The 15,380-nt window shown below is 35.2% G+C and overlaps 1 protein-coding gene across 1 annotated transcript in view; it reads right to left on the reverse strand.

Annotated features, from left to right (window-relative positions):
- p2rx3a (purinergic receptor P2X, ligand-gated ion channel, 3a) overlaps positions 1 to 10,830 on the reverse strand; it is an 11,283-nt gene extending 453 nt beyond the window's left edge. Inside the window, exons 1-11 of the mRNA XM_030145880.1 lie at positions 10,697 to 10,830; positions 8,264 to 8,399; positions 7,781 to 7,852; positions 7,572 to 7,641; positions 5,003 to 5,096; positions 4,100 to 4,177; positions 1,714 to 1,855; positions 1,447 to 1,583; positions 1,263 to 1,356; positions 209 to 274; positions 43 to 120 (exon numbers count right to left, since the gene is read on the reverse strand). Coding sequence (XP_030001740.1) covers positions 43 to 120; positions 209 to 274; positions 1,263 to 1,356; positions 1,447 to 1,583; positions 1,714 to 1,855; positions 4,100 to 4,177; positions 5,003 to 5,096; positions 7,572 to 7,641; positions 7,781 to 7,852; positions 8,264 to 8,399; positions 10,697 to 10,830 — 1,101 coding nt within the window. The remainder of the gene's footprint in view (positions 1 to 42; positions 121 to 208; positions 275 to 1,262; positions 1,357 to 1,446; positions 1,584 to 1,713; positions 1,856 to 4,099; positions 4,178 to 5,002; positions 5,097 to 7,571; positions 7,642 to 7,780; positions 7,853 to 8,263; positions 8,400 to 10,696) is intronic.
- Positions 10,831 to 15,380: the final 4,550 nt, after the last annotated feature.

Consider the following 15,380-nt stretch of genomic DNA (forward strand, 5'->3'; position numbering starts at 1 on the left):
AGTTCAGCCAGTTCAGTTATTAATACCAAAAAGCATCAGTACCTCTTCAAACTTCTTGGCTTTGTACTGCTCTGCCCCTTTCATGAAGTTCAACAAGATAATATCACAAAGAACTGTACCCTGCCAACACATGGAAACAGAACAATGAACTCTGGCTGCATAAAAAAAACAAGTGTTCGTCATTCTCAGTCTGACCAGAAGTCATTACCAGTCCGATAGAAGTGAAGGCAGCCACCAGGTTAATGAGAGTTGGAACTGTGCCAAACTTTCCTGCCTAAAAGAACAACAACAGACTTTAAGATTTCCACCGGATTGTCATTTTGTATTCAATACATTAAAGTCTCTACAAAAAACTTTGTCAGTATAGATATGCTATACCATGTTAGGAAGCATAGATTCTCTGCAACTAGGTCACCATGTTTATTTCACAGTATTCCTGAGCTCCAAAACATAATTATTGAAAGAATCACCTGGTTAGTGATTGACGCTAATGGGACAACTGTATGAGTTCAGGTTGTATTTTAGCCATGTACTAAAAAACTACATTTTGTGAAACTAGAGATTATTACCATTCAAACAAGATGTCATTGATTAATTTTGGCCTTGTGGTTCTTCAAGTGTAAGCTTTGGATTTTGATATGATACACAGGCAAACATTAACACACATTAGGTGAGAAAGAACAAGTTAAAAACATGAAGTTTTGTGTTTTATGTTCCAATAAGATGCAGAAATGTTCTGAGGTATTCATTGCATGAGATAAACCATAATCCATACTGACTGTTTTGTTAATAGTGTAAAAACATTCTGAAAAATTGTGAACTTTTATGATTATGGTGCATTTAAAGCAATTTTCTGATATATTATCATGGGTAATTATTCTGTTTCAAGCTTTCATGTAATTTTTTTGGTCATTCTTTTTTTATTGCATTTATTCACTTCACTTTGTACTTTGAAATTCTTTTGAAGAGAAAGTTCTTTATAAACCCAAATATTATTATTATTATTATTATTATTATTATTATTAATAATAATAATAATAATAATAATAATAATAATAATAATAATAATAATAATAATAAAAACCACAGCAAAATAACATTTTTGAGTCATGGGTAGCTATGTATGTACTACATTTTGTTCAATTTTCAGAAAATACATCTCTGATCTTTTGTAATTCTTGCCAGTAAAAATAAATCATACAAGTTTTGTATTATTAATCTAATCAGGTAATAAATACCCAGTTTTTAACATTCCCACTCACATTTCCAGTGACCAGTACATCAAACCGAATGGCAAACACTTTGTGAAGTGTCCGAAACTCAGTATTGTTTTCTGTCTTGAAATATTTGGCAAACCTGCACAAAAAAGGAAGAGAGGGTCAATCAACAGATAAATCTGTAGGATGCATCAAGTGGAAAAAACTGGTGTGTACATTCCATTTCTACCTGAAATTGTAGCCTTTGGAGACAGCGTTCTTTTCAAACACTGCATCCAGTCGTGTGAATGAATACTTTGGGAGACATTTTTCAACGTCTAGGTCAAAGTTACACTTCCACTCAATATTTATTCCTATTTCTGCACCCTGGGGAAAAAGGAGGAACAGTTTATGAAAAATTAGACTCTAATGATATGAGACAAAAAAAAAAAAATCAAATAAGAATGCGTCAAACATATGTCAAAATAAACTGTTGTAGACAGAGGACAGGTAAGACCTTTTCTGTAAGTTTAGTCACATCCTGTCCAGTGTTGTTGATGATGTCCGCCACACGGAAAATAGGGCAGGATGGCATTGTCTCTGGATGGTAGTTGCATGACTTTATCTGCTGTGCTGTCATGTCAGGTGGAAAGTTACCCCTGAGAAAGAAAGGTTCCATAATTATTAAAGGTGCATCATGTGAAGTTATAGGGTCATTCCATGTCAGATCACCCAATGAGTTAAACCCCACCTCCTCCAAATTCAATGAAAATTGGTTTATAGGTAAATCCTAGCCAGAAAAGCCAAATTTTCAAATTTTAGCAAAATCGGACCAACGGTTTTTGAGATATCGCCATTTCTTTTTTTCACTTTTTCGCGAAAAAGGGCGTGGCCGCCAAATTTTAAAGTGCTGTATCTCGGCAACCAGTGGTCCAATTTTCAAAAATAAAGTATATTTGTGAAGGGGAGATCATAAGGAATCTAAATACATCATTGGTTTTATCTTTTAAGTGATATATCTCATCATGACCTTTGGACCTATATTTTGACCTTGAAATTGACAATTTGGGACAAATGAGCCCGCGACGACTTTTCCTGAAAATTGTAGCCCAACATGTTGCCTACAACATATGAAGAAACTGGAGAGGTAATATTTTTCATTTTGAAGCAGCATCAGTTTGAAATGTGCATTACCACAGCTAAAAGTCCTACTCCTGTACATTCTATGTACATCCGTACACACAATTCAACACATTTCACACATTATATGCTTACCAAATGGTTAACATGTTCTCTGTCTCTACACTACTAACAAGACAACTCAAAACCACTTGCTTGCAGTAGTGCATGCTATTCTCAACTGAAACTTTATTCAAAAATATCTAGAATACAAGTCAGGGGTCACATGACCTAACCCACTTAAACTGCAGACCATATGTCTGCCACTACATTTCCCTCAGCCTTTGATGTCTGTTAACTGCAGACCTCAAGTCTGCCCTAAATTACATCATACACAAGAATGTGAATCTTGTACACTGTCTTTCATGTCTGTATTTCTATTATATTTATATATATATATATATACATATATATATATATATTATATTATGGATTCTAAAGCAATGTTTGAATACTGTGTCAAGAATATCCCTGGAATCTCCTTCTTTCATGTCACACAAGATGAAGTCGCCGCCAACGAAGAAAACCTCAAACCTCGATTCCAGTTAGCAAGGACTATCAAAGGCACTCTGCAGTATCATCGTTTTGTACCTGTCTCCCTCACTCAGATTAAAGCCTTTAAACTCTCTGAGCAGGACAGTCCTCCAGATTTGGTACAAATCCAAGACGCCAACAATAAAACATATACACCCAGGGTCATGCAAATTCCCTTGGAAATAAAACAGCAGAATTTCGTCTGCTGTATGTAAGATTAACATCCATGGATAGGACTAGTTGACGAAATTTCTGAGGAATTCGGTGACTACCACATCAAATTTATGCATCCATCTGGACCTGCTAAAACCTTCCATTGGCCATCAAGGGATGACCAATGTTGGATTCCGGAGTCGGTTATTCTATGTGTGATAACTGCTCCGTACCTAACCTCCTCCTCTACTAGAAACTATTGCCTCTCTTCAGATGACCTTTTCAGGATTTCAAGTGAATGCAACAAATGGATTCTTGACACTGAATAGACATGTCATTACATAAAAAGACTAAAGACGCTGGATTTTCCACATTAAGACTGATAATTGGCATATATTTTCTCTTGACTTTGTGAATATGTGATGTACATGGATAATACATGGTTTATGTACACAGAATACAGGGATGATCATTTTAGTGGCAAGTATGTCTCATTCTAATTGATATTGCTTCAAAATGAAAAATATTACCTCTCCAATTTCTTTATATGTTGTAGGCAACATGTTGGGCTACAATTTTCAATAAAAGTCATCGCGGGGTCATTTGTCCCAAATTGTCAATTTCAAGGTCAAAATATAGGTCCAAAGGTCATGATGAGATATATCACTTAAAAGATAAAAGTAATGATGTACTTAGATTCCTTATGATCTCCCCTTCACAAATATACTTTATTTTTGAAAATCAGACCACTGGTTGCTGAGATACAGCACTTTGAAATTTGGCGGCCACGCCCTTTTTCGCAAAAAAGTGAAAAAAAAAAGAAATGGCGATATCTGAAAAATCGTTGGTCCGATTTTGCTAAAATTTGAAAATTTGGCTTTTCTGGCTAGGATTTACCTATAAACCAATTTTCATTGAATTTGGAGGAGGTGGGGTTTAAAATGTCATTTTTTTTTGGGTGATTTGACATGGAATGACCCTATAACATTTTGAACCAATTTTGGTCTGTTAATGTCAGCTGTTTGTGTGTCGCTTGCCTGGTGACGTTGAAGAGAGGGAACCTGATACTGTTCTTGATGAAGATGGTGAAGTTTCCAATATCATTCATAGGTTTGCTGAAGATAACAGTGACATAGAAACCAGAGCAAGGTTAAAAACTGGAGAAATGCTATTTGTCACAGTATTTTATAAGAACTAACAGAGGAAAAGTACAATTGAAAGCAACACAAACAAGTGGTGCCAGGCACAACAAACCCCGCCCCTCGCACATATTGTAGCTTATTTTGACATCAATCCAGCTGATGTCATCATGTCTATGTGTGTGCTGATGTCAGCCTATCAACTGCGTCTATATATGTGCCAAGTTTGAAGTAAATTGAAACAAAATTAATGTTTAAGACACATTTGGAATTTCACCCATTATAAGTAAATGGGAGAATTTTTTTTTTTTAATTCATAAAAATTTTTTATTTTGACCTACTGTCCCCAAAATGTAATGACATCTATTCTGGGTCACTGGCAATCTATAAACCCAATTTGGTATGAATTCAACCAACAGTTTTGTTGCAACAGACATTTGCAATTTCGCCCATTATAAGTAAATTGGAAAAAAAAAAAAAGGTTTTAAAAATGTATAAAAAGTTTGAACTTTGACCTACTGTTCCCAAAATGTAATCAGATCTATTCAGGGTCACTGACAATCTATAAACCTAATTTGGTATGAATTCAACCAATAGTTTTGCCGCTAGAGTGTTAACAAACAAACAAACGAAGAAAAAAAGAAACAAACCGAACCAAAAATAATAGTCCTTGCCTCCCCTTTGGGGGGCTGGGTGAAAATTAGCAGAACATAATGAATACTTTCAAAGCAGACCTACTGTCTAAAGGCCTGTATAAACATATATATCATAATCTGCTCAATGTGTGTGCATAAATCTTACATCTTAACGGTGTCATCTTCAGACGGACACCATCCCTCAATCTCACACTGTCCGTGAGTGCTATTGCTGAACAGGCAAACACCTGTAATGGCACCTGGTGTGTGACAGACAAAGACAGAAGAACATTTATACTCAAGCTCAACTTTACTTTCTATCTCAATTAACATGAATTATTTGTTCCGTTGATGGTGGCATCACCATTCCACATGCATTTGTGGATGTGGCCATATGTTTTAGTTCCTGAACGTGAAATACTTAAATAAAACTACTGCCATAAACTTTTATTAAGTTTTTGCCATCAAATGAAAAATGTCACGGTTTTCATTGTTTTCATCATTGTATAGGACATCTCAAAAATGGAATGCTCCACGTTAAAAATGTTTTTATAGACATGTGAAATTTCGCCCATTATAAGTAAATGGAGAAGTAAAAAGATCTTAAAAATTCCTAAAAATGGAAACTTTGATCTACTTTTCCCAAAATGTGATGACATATTTTCTTTTCTCCATCACTGGTAATCTATAAATCAAATTTGGTGTGAATTTACCCAGTAGTTTGTCTGCTACAGACATTTGAAATTTCACCCATCATAAATAAACGGGGGGAAAAAAAAGATTTAAAAAATTTTTGAAAAATTTGAAATTTGACCTACTGTTCCCAAAATATGACATGTATTCTGGGTCACTGGCAATCTATAAACCAAATCTGGTATGAATTCAACCGATAGTTTGGCCACGAGAGTGCCAACAAATAAACAATGAAACAAACAAATATACAAACCAAACCAAAAACAATACCCCTTGGCTCCCCTTTGGGGGGGCGAGGTAATAAAGTCATGCTCCACTTTCTTTTTACATGTCCTCTAGGTGCACATTTTAAGACAAAAGAAAAGAATGAAAGAAATCAGGCCATTCAAGTAAATAAATAGAAGCTTTCTTCACACAAGAAAGAGCAAAATACTGCTGGGCAGAAATATTTGGCAGGTTTTCACTCAGAAAAAAAAAAAAAAACAAAAAACAAGAGACCATTGTTGAAAGTAAAAATATTCAGAAGCTTATTTTTTCTCAGGTGGGAAAAAGAAACATGGATCAGTAACATGAAAAGATTCTTGTTGTAGCAATTATTTTTCACATTATAATGACATTGTACTTTTATGTTATTATGACATCACACTTAAAATATCACATTTTATTTATTACTTCTATTGAACTTCTCCAAAGGGGATTTATATAGTTAAAACACTATTCCCCATAAAGTTGAAATAATTTTGTTTTCGGGCACATCCCTCTTTTTATTCCTATTTATACACATCAGTAATCACCTTTGACCAGATGCAGTGATTACATACTGAGTCCCAGTTACACTTAAGCTTTTAAAAATAAATCATATTAACACAATCTTTTCATGAGAAGAGGTAAAAAATATTTTATTCCAGCTTTATGGGCAAGAGTGTATGTATCTTTGCATTGTTTAAACACAAAAGCTTGTATTGTTGTGGCATGAGGACTTCCTGAAATGTTGCAAGGTTGATCTGCTGCTTTAGGAAACAACATATGTAGAATGGATAAACATGGATCATTTACTCTTTAAAGCTCTGCTTCAGGGGTGTCAAACTCATTTTAGTTCAGGAGCCACATTCAGCTAGATTTGATCTGAAGTGGGCCAAACTAGTAAAATAATAGCACAATAATATATAAATAATGTCAGCTTCAAACTTTTCTCTGTGTTTTAGAGCGAAAAAAGTAAATTTATATTATGAAAAGGTTTACATCTACAAACTATGCTTTCAAACGATGTGAATTACATGAACAAACTGAAAAAATAAGTGTAATTTTAACAATATTCTGCCTCAGTTTATCATTCACACATGTACATTATGACTTACAGATCACAGTGGATCTACAAACACAAAACATTTAGTAACAGGCAGAATATTGTTAAAATTGTACTTACTTCTCTTAAGACATTTCAGGTTGTTCATATTTGCTCACGTTATTCACATTTTTTTGCGAAATTATATTTTGTTTTAGTGTAAATATATGAAAATATTTACATTTACAAAAAAAAAAAAATTGGAGTTGTGATTATTTCTATGTTATTATGATAGTATTTTACTGATCTGACCTGCTTGAGATTGAATTGGTCGGAATGTGGAACCTGAACTAAAAGGATTGTTATTATCAGTGTAATTTTTGCATTTCACAAATTCATCCCAAAGGCTGGACTGGACCCTTTGGCGGGCCGGATTTGGCCCCTGGGCCGCATGTTTGACACCTGTGCTTTACTTGATGCATGGTGAGAGTCTGTTGTCCCTGATCACCGTGGTTATTATTGTGATTAGTTTACACTCACTGACAGTCATTCTTAGATGCATGAGGCTGGACAGAAGGAGGAAGGAGGTATAGTGTGAGGATCTTTTTCTGGAAATAAACATTGCTATTCATGAGCCACTTTTATTTTGGCTAAGAAACTGAAACTCTGAAAAAGACACGGCGGCAGTAACAGAAATATAGGTTAGATTCTTCATGTCCGAACATCTATGATAATGACTAAAGAAACCCAGTCTTACCATTTGAGAGGCCGGTACCATAATGCTTCCAGCAATCTTCATCGTTTTGACAAGAAAAGCCCTTGCCATACTGAAAAACAGACACACAGGAACTCACCAAATAAAAAAAAAAAAAAAAAAAAAAAATTGGCAAAATAATGATTTGTCAAATGTTTTAAAGGCAAAGGAAAAGACGCTTAAAAATAACCAACAATAAGAGAGAGTCTCACCTCTGGACATCTTCCTTGATACTGGTTCTCAGTGATGATGACTTTGGTCATGATGCAGAACACACTCGCACCCTGAAACACAACACACAACACACTTTGGTTTTGGTATTTTCACATAATACTGTACAACGGTCAAATGTAAGCTCTACATGGTCAGTAGCAACAGCAACAAATGTTCTGTTATTTCCACCTCTTCAGATGCGTTCTTTGAGGGAGTTCCTTCTAATTCTGCCTTTTTTATGGCTTTGACATTTAAAGGCTGATTTGACTTTGAGTATTATTTATTTTCCTTTTAACCATCTTCATTTTTCATCGGCTGTTGCTCCAGTTCATCATATTTTGACTAATATGCTGCAGTAATGCCTCATAATGACCACAGAACCACCACAAACCACTGACCACTGTATTACACATTAAAATGGTTAAGTGTATCTGAAACTTCAGGGTTAAAGGGCATCAAAGTCGGGGCTCAGGATCTGATACCTGCTGGGGGAAGACGTAGTCCGCAACATCCATGACGCGGTTTTGATGGTAACCGAAGCCTTTTACTTTGGTCATAACCGAGGACTCGATGCCGGTGTCGGACACCTGATAGGCTTTCTCATGGATGAAGACCCACCTGAGGGAGACAAAGGAACCAACACAGCAGATCAAGAGTCTCACAAATCACACAGATCTATAAATGTTTAGGATTTATCTGCCTCAGAGATTAAATGTATTACATCTTACATACTTTACTAAGATGAATTGGACAATAAATGACAAAAGTGCTGCTTAGCTGATGTTTTCAACGTGTATGATAGTGTTATTACACATTTATATACATTTATACAAAAGAGTTCTAGATCTTCTATTAAAAAGAACCTGTAAAGTGAATGTATTATAATGTGCAGACAGTGTTTTAAAGTAGATCTGTAACTCTGAGATGAACATTCCTTTTGAGTACAGCCCATTCTCTCACTAACTCTCCAAATTTCACATTTTGACCCACGACTGTGTCTTGGAAACTACAGCCAACCAGCATTTTTTACTTATTTTTCTTTATTAATGACTCAAGCTTGATAAAGATTCACTATTTTTATTCTTTTTTTTTTTTTTTTTTTTTTTTTTACTCATAGACCAGTGTAATATGGAGCATGAATGATCCTAATTTACATTCATTTAACATTATTGTTAAAAGAGGAAGATCTGATTCCATTGTAGGCCCTTGGTAATAACAATGTTTTATCAGTTCACTGACTCAGTTGAACTATGAGTTCTAATAGCTAGTGGGTGGTAGGAAAAAAGAAATGTCAACATGTCAGGTTTTCAGCTTTGGTTTTCATACAAAAGACAAATGATGTGCACTATAAGGATAAAAAGTACACTACATTTAGAGATCAATATTAAACAAGTGCAACAAAAACATCTGTTGATGTTTTTACTTGCAGTATTTCTACTATGTGCTAAATTAACAAGATGCATCTTCAGTTTGTCCGCCCTTTTCCTGTTGTTTAGCATTAAACCTCAAATAAAGAGTGATTTTTCTTTCTTGAACATATTCAAGCAGTTAGTGAGTCATGACTAAAACTTATATATGTTAAAGAACCAATATGCTTTATGTAAAAATGAGTGCAATATTTAAATTAAGGGCTGATTTTTTTGCTTTTTACTCAGACTAAATATTTCTTATTTTTTCTTTTTTCCTGTTTAGAAAATTGTTCCTGTATTTTAGACTTCTAGTTTTTATATCAGATGTTGTCTTTAAACAAGAGGAAGATCCAACGTACGCCCATGATAATTATGATTTTTCTAATTAAATGCGCTGTTTCAGATTAACTGAGTTGAAATTGTTTGTTAGTGGTGGGGAAAAAGAGAGCGCGTCATGGCAGGTTTTCAGTTATTTTGATTTAAACAACAGAAATTTGGCTTGTTATGACCATCAAGGATTAAAAAAAATACTCAATGTTTAAAGATATAATTTTAACAAGTGCAACAAAAATATCTGCAGTTGTGTTTTTACTTGCAGTATTTCTACTTTGTGCTAATTTAACAAGATGGGGTATATTTTCTGTTTGTTCGCTCTTTTCCTGTTGTTTAAAATTAAGCCTCAAAACCCTAGAATGATTTTTTCTTTCAAGCAATTTGTGAGTCATGAGAGAAATGTATATAAGTTAATGTACTGGAATACTTTGTGTAAAAATGTATGCATTTTTGAATGTAAATATTGTTTTGTGCTTTTTACTTTAAACCCAGATGAAATCTTTGTTATTCTTTCCATTCTTTCTTTTCTTTCTACAGTTGTACTTTTCGACTTCCAGTTTTTATATCAGATATAATCTTTTTTGTTTTTTACAGTGACTTCTTTAGAAATTTGTAAATGTTTTAGACTTTTGCAACTTCACTGTGGAAGCTGGTGAGGACTCTGACTCTGTGATACACTGAAAAGCTGAGAATCTCCACTTTTCTTTACTTTTTTCATTCATTTTCATTCATTCAGTGTTTATTTCGAGCATTTATAGAATACAAACAAATTCACGCACAAAAAAAGAAAAAATCATTCATTTATACATACAGCATACTGATATAATGAGTGGTTATTTAAGGCTATGTTAAAATAAGAGATAGTTTGACTGCAGGCACTGGTCTGGGTCTTCACTTATCTTAATTTACAGATTCACAGTTTGTTGTGATTTAAATCCAAGTGCATTAATATTTGTGGATATTTTTTCTGCTTTTCAAAAGTTACTTTTTATAGTGTAACACAAACAATAAAATTCACCTCTATTGTATTGTGGTGATAATCTCAGATTCGAATATCTAAAAATCTGGTCTTTTTTCCAACAGATCTCACAATACAATATTACACTCAAGGATCCAACATTTCATGCTAAAAAAAAAAACAAAAAAACACCCACACACTAATTAAGCACTGACCCGATAAAATATGCGATGATGAGCACTTGTACAATCCGGTTGATGATTCCCACGGACCAGCTCTTCACCACCACAGACTTGGTGGTCTCATAGGTGAAGAAGTCAGTGATGAAGCCCCAGACCAAAGAGGCCATAGCTCCAATCTTACCTGAGTCTGAGAGGAAAGTATAACAACAGTCTGACCTCAACAGGTGCCTTCAGAAGAGTTTGATGGTAAATGTCTGATGATCTTTAAAACAGAAGAAAGCAGCTCAGTTCTGCTTCTAATGAAAAAGGTCCTGGCTTTATCTCCACAGTTGTCTTCTCTGGCTCTGCTCTGTGGTCATCAGCTTCTTTTGATGAGAAATCTCAGTCTCTCTCTTCTCCTTCCTTGTCTTTATCTCATTGGTTTACGCCACGAACTGGACCTCCCCTTCATACACTCACAACAACCCAGAGGAAAAAGTATCTCCTCTGTCCCTCCCTTGTTCTCCTACTTTCTTCACCACAAATCCCATCTCTCATCTCATTTTTTCTCTGGCTTGTTCCAGTCATGTACAGTTATTTGGAATGCACGCTAACACACAGATGTTCCTTTGCATTAATCAATATCTGATGCATCCATTTTCATTTGCTCTGCAGACATTTCTACATCCTCTTGTGGGTTTATTGGAATGTATGTATGAAAATAAAGACACAGAACCACAATTTGAGCATTAAAAAACGTCCTCAGTATTCATCTTCAATGTAGGAAATAAACAATAACAACAGAGGGCCTTTCTATTCACTGGAATACATTTAGAGTTTGTTAAATCTCTGAAACTTTAAATGAAACCACTCAGACACATTAATTCCACATTGTTTTTTCCATTTATTAAAAAAAAAACAAAAAACTATGGTTAAACTAAATGTGACTCTATATGCTTACACTCTTCTATAAGTGGCTTCTGCCTAAATGCAATAAATGCAATAAATTACAAATGGTGGCATTATCGACAAGTGTGCAATAATTGCGACATATGATACAAGCACTTCTCAATACACTCATGAGCACTAGCAGCATTATTGCCTCTCACATCAGCCGGATAATGTAATGAACCAATGACAGTGTGTGCGTGGATGTATGTGCTCCAGAGACTATGTCATTTCTTAAGAGGGTCCATTATGTTTGTGGTCAATTAATGGTAACCTAATACGGGACAGGACACACATAGAATAACGGGCATGCTTTGGACGTGCAATACACACAAGAGTTCAAAGCTGTACATTTGTCTGTAACACTGTCCGCCTTCCTCTAACGACAAATGATAGTGTGAAACATATACATCTCAGACAACAGGAAACGTGATTTGACAGACTACAGATGCAGACAAATAGGGGAAACATCATCAGGAATCTATGCAAACTCATTCACAGGTTTTTTAACTGTGGTGTTTATAACATGCCTACACATAAACAAACCAAAGGCAGAAACACACTTGTAAAACTGTTAATGAACTTATTTTTAGTGGTGGAAGTGAAAAAAAGAATACCTACTTTATGTGGTATTCAAAGCAGGTTTGTCACACTCACGTTAGTTCAGGTGCCACATACGCCCCTGTATGATCTGAAGTGAAATAAGAGCATAATAACCAATAAGTAATGACAATTACAAACTTTTTTCTATGTTAGAGTGTTAGAAAGTACAATTACATATGACAATGTTTACGTCTACGAACTATAACTGAACCCATAAAGACCCAAACATCCACCATCTGCCAAAATCATCTACTGATGGAACTGTTTAATGCCTGTTGATCCTCTAATCCTATCAGTCCATGTAAATAATTGGTGTAAAATACAGTTATTCAGCTTTTCATGGTCATCAGATATGGCCCGTTTGGATGTTCAAAGGCTCTGTAGTGACCATGGAAACACTGTTATCTTCTACAGCACTGATTCACCAGTAAAATCCATGGAGTTGGATCAATGACAGTGGATAGAAACACTGGGTTTATGTTCAGTTAATGATATGTTTTGCTGAAAAAGTCACTTTTTCCTCTATTTCTCTATTATTGATATAATAGCCCACAACCTTACTCTGAGCTTTTATGAACATCTACATGATCAGTAAATTAAATGCTGAAAATATCTGATTTTCACAAAAAAAAAAAAAACCCCACAAAATGTAGAAGATAATATTACACTGGGTCCTTATCGGTTAAAAATGTGAATAAGATGAACAACCTGAAATTTCTTATGGAATAAGAAGGAAGCACCAAAATGAGCAACATAAGGAACTGAGTGACTTTGACCAGGTCCATACTGTAACGGTGATGACTGGGTAAGAGCATCTCCACAACTGCAGGACTTGTTGGTAGTTCCTGGTCTGCAGTGGTTAGTATTGACCAAAAACAGACTAAGGAAGGACATGCAGTCTGAGGACTATTGAACATCTGTGGGAGGTGTTGGACAAATAAATCCAATCCATAGAGACACCACCTCCCTACCTCCAGGACTTCATGGATCTGGTGGTAACGTTGTGGTCCAGATACCATAGCACACCATCAGAGGTCCGGTGGAGTCTAGGCCTTGGGTCAGGGCTGTTTTTGTGTTAAAAGGTGAACCTACACAATATTAGACAGGTGGTAATAATGTTCTGCTCCCATAGATGCTCCATTGATAGAGATCCAGCTGTTTTTTTAGTAGGTGTATGCATTTATCTCTGGCAGGTTAAACTACTGTAACAGCCTTCTCATTGGACTCTCCAAACAAGCTCTAAGACAGCTGCAGTACATCCAGAATGCTGCTGCCCGGGTCCTGACTAGAACCAGGAAGTACCACCATATGAGTCCTGTGCACTGGCTTCCTGTCACTCAGAGAACAGACTTTAGAACAGCTCTACTCTTGTATAAGTCTCTCCATGGTCTAGCACTAAAGTCCCATATGAACCATCTCGGACCCTGAGAACCTCAGGGACTGGTCTGTCGCTTGTGCCCAGAGTCAGGACTAAACACAATGAAGCTGCGTTTCAGTTCCATGCAGCTAAACTCTGGAACAGTCTTACTGATGACATGAAGCAGGCCTCTATTCTGACAGTGTTTAAGTCCAGGCTGAAAATGGTTCTGTTCAACTGAGCATAGAACAGGGGTGTCAAACATTTGGCCCGGGGGCCAAATGCAGCCCGCCAAAGGGTCCAGTTTGGCCCCTGGGACGTTTTTGCTAAGTGCAAAAATTCAACAGCCTTGAATTGAATAAAGCAAAAGAAAAAATAAAAAGGATCTTGAATTAAGGAAAAAATCTTGAATTAAGCTAAAAAAAAAAAAAAAAATCTTCAATTAAGTAAAAAAATCTACAATTAAGCCAAAAAAATCTCAAATTCAGCAAAAAGTCTTGAATTAAGCCAAAAAAACACTTCAATTAAGTAAAAAAAAAATCTTGAATTAAGCCAAAAAAAATCTTCAATTAAGTAAAAAAAAATCTTGAATTAAGCCAAAAAAATCTTTATTGAAGTAAAAAAAAAAACATTAAATTATGAAAATATTTACATTTACAAACTATCCTGTAACACTAAAATGTGAATAACCTGAACAAATATGAACAACCTGAAATGTCTAAAGAAAATTAAACACAATTTTAACAATTTTTCTTCCTGTTCTTCAGTGTTTAGTATCTTTGTAGATCTCATCCATAATGCACATGGACAAATGATAAGTGGAGAAATAATATTGTTAAAATTGCACTAAATTTTCTTACGTTTTTTAATTTAAATTTCAGTTTTGTTTATTTTTTTTTTGGATTGTTTATAAAAGTAAGTATATTCATAATTTAATGTTTTGTTGTTTTTTTTTTTACACTAAAACAAAGACAAAAATTTGGAGTTGTCAAATGAGTTTGACACCCCTGTCATAGAACAACTGAAAGTGTTCCATCTGCACTCTTCTCTTTTACTTTATTCGAATTGATTATTATTTATGTTTTATCAATTATGTTTTAATTGTAATTGTGTGTTTTTAACTTGTCTCTTCCATTTTTGTAAAGCACTGTGAATTTCCCCGTGTATGAATTGTGCTGCACAAATAAATCTGCCTTGCTTTGCCTTGCCTAGGTACGAACCACTTTACACTGGGAATGTCCAAGATCTGACCAAGATGTTCTGACCCAGTGATTTGGCCATCATCATTTCTCCCTTGCTAAAGTTACTTAGATCCTTACTCCAGTCACTTTTGCTGTTTCTAACACATCAATATATCCCAACGACTAACAGGTCCTATTGTAATGACATAACAAAAATATATAAATCTTTGCCTGTCAGTGGTCATAATGTTATGGTTGATCGGAGTACACATAAATGCATCAGTAAGATGAATCAAACACACCACATATTACAGAAAAACACTAACAGAGAACCTCTTGCTGCTCGGTGTATGTGCTTGTGGAGAATTTTCACAGTCTGGTTACTCTAGTTGTTGATTATAGCAATAAAATTAAGAACACAAAGTGATGTTTGTGATTAAATAAAGGGATGTAAAGCAGAGGAGTTCATCCCCAGGACATCCAGTGTCCCTGCAGCAGGAGCTGGTGGAGGAGGACCTTATCTTTAGAACCAGCACTGTATGAGTACAAGTGCACTACATTTCCGGGCATGTTTGGCTCTTAAAAACCATGCCGTCTGACCCTAATATAGCAGCGCTTTTACAAACCGCGGGGTACTTAGGACTCGGCC

The sequence above is a fragment of the Sphaeramia orbicularis genome, chromosome 10 (genome assembly GCF_902148855.1).
Source record: "Sphaeramia orbicularis chromosome 10, fSphaOr1.1, whole genome shotgun sequence".
NCBI lineage: Eukaryota > Metazoa > Chordata > Actinopteri > Kurtiformes > Apogonidae > Sphaeramia > Sphaeramia orbicularis.